The 6,912-nt window shown below is 43.3% G+C and overlaps 1 protein-coding gene across 1 annotated transcript; it reads left to right on the top strand.

Annotated features, from left to right (window-relative positions):
* Window positions 1–26: 26 nt before the first annotated feature.
* LOC147759322 (uncharacterized) lies at window positions 27–6,694 on the top strand. Its single transcript, XM_086998303.1, has 12 exons — window positions 27–38; window positions 179–269; window positions 393–542; window positions 924–929; window positions 1,483–1,945; window positions 2,094–2,421; window positions 2,581–3,379; window positions 3,563–3,772; window positions 3,948–4,196; window positions 4,417–4,720; window positions 4,863–5,105; window positions 5,336–6,694. Exons 1-12 carry the CDS (start codon window positions 27–29, stop codon window positions 5,949–5,951), a joined length of 3,471 nt encoding a protein of 1,156 aa, XP_086854429.1. The 3' UTR covers window positions 5,952–6,694.
* Window positions 6,695–6,912: the final 218 nt, after the last annotated feature.

The following is a 6,912-nucleotide window of genomic DNA, read 5'->3' as shown; positions in this document are numbered from 1 at the left end:
TTTAGAAATATTTAAGCCAAGGTAAGATGCAAATGCCTGCAAATATTTCAATAATAATCTTAAGTCATATCTAATTACTTGTGGCACTTTAGGGAAATAATTCTGGTAAGTCTATTTGACTGCAGGTGTGAGACAAAACCATGTATAAATTTGAACAAATACTGTGATATATTTTAAGTCTGAGGATGTGGAAGTGGTGGACGCCCCCCTTCCTGCCCCAGACAGCACCAACACCGCCGTTGCCAAGAAACCTAAACCCACCACCAGAGGTAAATGTAATTCATGGTAATTTCATTGACGTAAGGACCCTTGTTTTAAGAGTAGCTTTCTAACATCTTTTTACAGTTGTTGCCACTTTTACTTCAGTATATTCTAATTTTGTTCATTTAAAGCGACAGCCGTAGACCCTGAGGAAGTGAGCGACTTGGAACGCCCAGAGCTACCTGTCCCTGCCTCAGCTGGTGCTGGCACCAGTACAGCTGCCGCTCCTGACACCATACCCCAACAGGAGACCAAAAGGCAGAGCTCCCTGCCAGATTCAGGTAAAGACTTTTTGTTTCTTTTCCATGAACAATTTGAGGTCACAGCTGGGATTCAATTTGGAAATTAACCAGTCAATTCAATTTGGAAATTAACCAGTCAATTTTCAGTGAGCAAAAAGTTAACTCCTAGCTGCTGACCTTACATTAAGTGTTTTGTCTGTGACATATCACATACCGCCCCAGCCCTCCTGCCAAGGTGATGATGACAAGAAGAATTCCTTCATGAAAATCTGCACAGCTTAGATTGTGAATTTTAAGATTTTTTATAAAATTAATCGCGCAAAGTGTAATGAAAGAAAATAGTGTAAAACAGAATGTAAAACATTAAGAGTGTTCTATTGTTCTTGTACCTGTTTTCTTTTCACAGTCTTTGGAGGACAGGTGTTGGTGAGTTTGAAATCAAGCTTTCAGAGTTTTATTGTTTTATTTATTATTAATGCACACGTGGCTTATTCACTGACACTTGTAGCATGTGGTGTGTTTTCTTTTTATATGTTTTGGAAGGTGACAGCACAGCAGCAGCAGCAGCACTTTGGTTTTGTTTTCTTTTTCGCTTTTTCGCTTTCCTTTTTTTTTTTTTCTGCATTACTGTGGGTTCCTTACTGTGAGGTGGTTGGTGTTTGTATTGCCTGTAGATTAGCATAAAAGAGCTGAACATGCAATAACTTTTTTTTGTTTGTGGGTGATAAGGTTAAAGATATGAGGATGTATTTAAATGATAACTATTGACCATAAAGTAAACAAAGTCCAAGCAGTGATTAATCTGTTACTTTTAATAACCTCCAATGCAGAAGATACATGATAAGTAAGAATGAGTAATTTTTAAAAGTAATGAGAAAGTATGTCAGCTCTTGTAAAGTGTGATATATGTTCATGATTTTCTTTTATTTCAGGTTTCCCCCTCTATTATTTTGTACTTATTGCTCTTCACTTGTTCCAGTGCCCGTGGATGACACTGATCTGATCCCTCTGTCATGGAAGGCCAGCCTGCCACCACATGAAGCACAGTGGGTTTCCCGTGCCTTGTTTACCACCCGCCGGGGCCAACTGAAGCAAGAGCTGCAGCTGTGGTGGCACCCACCATCACCCAGACTGGTCCACGCCCAGCCCCCTAGAACAGCAGGGCCTTTCTTCACCCACCCCTTCTTCCTCTGGATGCCACGCCGCATGTTCAGGGCTCAGCTGTCTTGCTCTGTGCCATCATGCAAGGGTCGCCAGTTAACATCCTGCGGTTTCTTCAAGACTGTCCGCCGCGTCCTTGACATCGATGGCTACTTTTACATGGGCACTGAGTACCTGGAGTGCGGCGCCTGTCACAAGAAGTATGCGGGTTGGAGTGGGGAAATCCTCCAACAGCTGGACGTGGCGACAAGGGGGAAATTTCCAGCACTGCTCACATACAGGTAATTTCAAAACTTTTCTTTTTTTTTCTTTTTTTAATTTATGGAATTCTTGCATTTAATATCAGTTCATTTGAAAATCTATTTCAGCGGACAAAATAACTCTGTCTTTACATTTATAACTTATTCTGTTCTTGATTCTTTGTTGCAGGTACTCTTGCTCTACCCGGGTAGTTTCTCTCCTGAGAGAGCGATCTCTTGGGAACAGCACTACTCGGCTGAGTAAGCAACTGTGTGAGCAGCACACCAGGGATTGGCTAAGCAGGGTAGCCAATTTCCTCTCAGTTGTAGACAAGTTTGCCAGCTCATCCCTTGTGCAGAGAACAAGTCCTCTTCAGCCGTTACCCTTTGAAAGACTCCCGGGGCCAGCATGGCTACAAACTGTGCTGGTCCGTGACGTGTTGTTGAGGCTTGATGAGATCAAAGCCAAGGTGACCTCCACCTTTGGATCCGTCTTGAAGATGGACTCCACCAAAAAGGTATGTACAGTTTTTGTTCTGATTTGCTCTCTTAAACTTTGTACAGTGAACAGTTTTGAAAACAAAACAACAAAACACACACACAAAAAAAAAAAAAAAAAAAAAAAATTTCTTTAAGAAAATGTATTAAGTGTCATATTTCCCCCCTCCGTTTTTCAGGTAGCCAAAAAGCTGGCAGGAGAGGCTGCAGGCTCAGCTGCCTGGTGCACCAACGTGGGCAATGAACACGGCCAGGTACTGACCTCAGTACTCACTGCTCAGGAGGGAGCTGGCCTGACCAAGATGGCCCAGGGCCTCGTGAGGCGGTACCAGCTCAGTGAACAGCCTCCACCCAAGGTGATGTATGTTGACAGGGACTGCTGCTCCACCTCCGGTCCCTGCAATGTCAAGAAGCTGTTTGCTGGCTGGCCCCATCTGGTGGTGCGACTGGACGTGTGGCACTTCATGCGCAGGTTCGCCTCCTGTGTCACCACGGAAAGCCACCCACTATACGCCGTCTTCATGAAGAAGTTGTCTGCCTGCATTTTTGAGTGGGACGCAGATGATCTGGCAGCACTTCGAGATGCCAAGCTGGGCCAACTACAACTACAGGGCGCTGGCGTCAGCCCAGACAACATCATGCAGCACATCTCGCGCAAGGAGTTAGAGAAACACTGCCGTCGCCGCACCCGCGGTGTAGCTGAAACCACTCGTCTCTTGCAGTCGCTGGTCGACACGCTGGACAGTGATCAGGGGTGCGACGCGCTAGGAGTACCTCTCCTTGATCACGAGAGAGTGCAAGACATGTGGGCCTCTCAACAGCGCCACATACCATGCCTCCAGGACGTCGAAGGGGTCTCTCTGTACACCCAGACTGGAACTCTGAGGAAGGGCGGGAAGGAGCTGAAGGTCTACAGGTGTGCGAGGGGCTCAGTTTCCCTGGAGAGCTTCCATTCTCATATTGTTAGATTCATTCCCGGTAAGCACAACCACACACACCGACAGACTGCTTGGTTACCTGAAAGTAGATTTAAAATCACTTTAGACTGACTTAATTTTGATGCATTGGTACTTGTTAAATTAAACTTAACATTTTTGTTGAAAATTTGTGGTTATTGAACACTTGCAGCTAATTTTCTCCCTTTTTTCTTGTTTTTAACAGGACAAAGTGCCTCTGCCACAAATTTCCAAGCCTACATCCTGGAAGGAATTGTTCGGTGGAACCAGGATCGTGCGCTGGCCGCAATTGACAATGGGGACACCGAACTTCGCTGCTATGATGGACAGCTCGTCCAGGCAGTGAACCATCTGGGAGAACGGGTGCTTGGCAATACCATCGTGCCAAATGCTGTGGTCCCCAGGAAATACACTGGTAATTAAAGTGATTTAGGTTTCGTGTAATTTATAGGAATATAATTAGTTTAGATGTAATTGCAGCCAAGAAATTATTTTTGGAAAAAATAAATAAATAAATAAATAAATAAATACATGAAAAAAAAAATGAGGCCTGCTACTAATAATTCTCTCATTTCTCTCTTTACTTCCAGGTGAGCTTCTAGGGTGCGAGTACCTGCTCGATCAGACGGGAAAGGCCCTAGAACCTGTAAAACTGGACCCAGATGCACCCGAGGAGGAGGTTGTCGAGACAGTGGAGGAAGATGCTGATGATGAGGGGTTCTCTGAAGACTGTGATCCCACAATTGCAGATGCTGACGAGGACCCTGTATTCCACATCCCTCCCAGACCACACACCTCCTCCGTGACAGAGGCAACCAATACCTCTCCACCCAGAGAAGGTAAATTTTTAGATTATTACTATTGTAATTATTATTATTATTTCTTTATTATTATTATTATTTTTCTTTATATGTTAATTCCAGATATGTAGCTATGCAAGTCAGTTGCCCTGTTCTGTTCACACAAGGTTATTTTATTTATTTTTTTTTTTTTTCAGGTGATATTTCTTTTTTCCCCTCCCCCCTCATTATATCGGCATATTTTTTTTTTACTTTCCAGAAGAGGTGCCCCTTGAAGAACCAACACCCAAGGTAGATGAGACTTCAGAGTCAGTGGACAGACATCATATCCCCGGTTATGATGCCGTAACGAAGCTGGCTTCTGTACTCGTCTCCCTACGTACCATCGAGAGGGAGTGCCTCCTAACCGAAGATGTGGAGAAGATAATCCACCACTGGGAGGCGTTGCCAGAAATGGACAAACAACGCCTCCGTTACACTCCACACTTCAAGAGGAGGCACACAAAGGGGCGATTTGCCTCTTCCAAGAACACCATCACTCCTGGGGTGGAGAGTGTCAAGAAGTAAGTTTTTTTTTTTTTTTTTTCAGCTAAGATTGTATTAACACTTATTTTTCAGAAGATATTGGCATGAAATAGACCAAATAATAATAATAATAATAATAATAATACAAGAAAAAATTAAGTTTTTCCTTTGTACTTTCAGGTGCATGCTGGGGACTGGCACCCCTGCGCGTGAGCCTTCCGAATCCAGGGTAGTGGAGGCCGTCATAATGCAACTAATGGAGGCCCATGATGCTCCGTGGAAGGGAGGCAAAAGACAACACCCGTGGGGAGTCATCATGCGGGACTATGAGAGGATCACCAGGCTCCTTTTCAACAACGCCCGTGTGATGGAAAAAACAACCCTCCAGCTCTTCTCCATAAACATGAGGACACTACATACATGGTAATTTCTCAACTGACTCGACTGTCACAGCAACATTGTAAAATGTTAATTCCTCACTTAAATTAGATTCCTGAAAAGTCACCAATTAAACTGATACAATGATATTGCTAGTGCTTTTTTTTTTTTTTTTTTCCAATTTCATTTCAGTTTTTATTTTTTATTTTCTTTCAGATTTAAGAATATTTAAAGATTATTTCCTGATTATTCTTTTTTTTTCTTTTCTTCCATAGGCACAACAGGACTACAGATGAGCAGTACAGGGCCTCCCTTCTACAGGGGATGTCCCTGCCCGCTCCTCCTGCAACAGCAACAACACCGCTGCCTGCTGCCAGGCAGCTGCTACCGCGGCTGCCAGTGCCCTCTGGAACACCGCACCAGTACCACCTGCCTAAAGACACCACAGGCACTGCGGTGCTGAGAAGAGATGGGAAGAAGAAGAAGAAGAAGAAGATGAAGCCAGCCCGCGCAACAGAGACACAGTCCAAACAAGTGGTCGTGGTCCCACAACCTGTTGGATTTTTTCCACCTGGCATTCTGCCGCACCAGTTGGCACCAGCACCCGCCCAGTGGACCACCTTCGCACCCACGGTGATGACCCCAATACCAGGTTTTCCACCCTGGTCCCAACCACTTCCACAGTCAACTACACCAGCTCCGGTTGTGGCTAAGAGGACCAGAAAAACAAACAACTGTAAGAAATGTGGAAAACCACGCAACATCCAGGCGGGTCATAGCGGCTACCGTGGCCATACATACTGCCCTGACAACGCAGAGGGCCTGACGTACTTAGCCTGGAAGGAACGAATGAAGGCCCTCTTAGAACAACAACAACAACAACAACAGTGAGGGCAGTATAAATAAGGACTGTGTCTTCCCAAAATGACATTATTCTCGACAGCTGGAGTGTCATTTTTTATTTAATTATACAAAGACAGCTGGACTGTCATCATATATTTATACACAGACAGCTGGACTGTCATTAATGCAACAAACAATGCAAGGGAAGTGTGCAATAGCTTGGTTAGCTGGCAATTCACTTATTCAAGGATAGCTGGACTATCTCTTATTTATTCAATGCAACTGCAATGCAAAAACAACTGTGCAATAATTTGTTCCAAGATAGCTGGACTATCACCTACTTATTCAATGCAACTGCGATGCAAAAACAACTGTGCAATAATTTGTTCCAAGATAGCTGGACTATCACCTACTTATTCAATGCAACTGCGATGCAATAACAACTGTGCAATAATTTGTTCCAAGATAGCTGGACTATCACCTACTTATTCAATGCAACTGCGATGCAAAAACAACTCTGCAATAATTTGTTCCAAGATAGCTGGACTATCACCTACTTATTCAATGCAACTGCGATGCAAAAACAACTGTGCAATAATTTGTTCCAAGATAGCTGGACTATCACCTACTTATTCAATGCAACTGTGATGCAAAAACAACAAGACAGCTGGACTATCATCTATTTATATATATATATATATATTAAAAAAAAAATCACTGACTTATTTCAATCATTTATGCAACTACAACGCAGAAAAAAACTGCTATCTGCATTGAGGTTCAATAAATTTGATTCATATACAACCTGCATTCTTTGTTTCAATTTGTATATTGATTTTAAAAAAAACAGTAAACTGAAAATAAAACGGAATTTGTACATTTAATTTAATTTTGATGAACAGTACAAGTAAATTGAAAGTAGAATGCAGAGCACGTTTCTGTATTCCCCCCCCTCCCCTTCTTTCCCCACCACGATCTCAACTGTAGCAATCTGTCACAACCAAGGTTA

This window comes from Lingula anatina, unplaced genomic scaffold (genome assembly GCF_051362555.1).
Source record: "Lingula anatina isolate TDL-2025a unplaced genomic scaffold, LinAna3.0 unanchor8, whole genome shotgun sequence".
NCBI lineage: Eukaryota > Metazoa > Brachiopoda > Lingulata > Lingulida > Lingulidae > Lingula > Lingula anatina.
Note: the sequence above shows the minus strand (reverse complement) of the source record. Positions and strands in the feature narration are given on the sequence as shown.

What these genes read in the sequence shown, in the direction of transcription:
- LOC147759322 (XM_086998303.1), top strand. An exon ending in TATTGTTAGATTCATTCCCG is followed by an intron (nt 3,380 to 3,562) that starts GTAAGCACAACC and finishes TGTTTTTAACAG; the next exon opens with GACAAAGTGCCTCTGCCACA. An exon ending in GGGGTGGAGAGTGTCAAGAA is followed by an intron (nt 4,721 to 4,862) that starts GTAAGTTTTTTT and finishes TTGTACTTTCAG; the next exon opens with GTGCATGCTGGGGACTGGCA.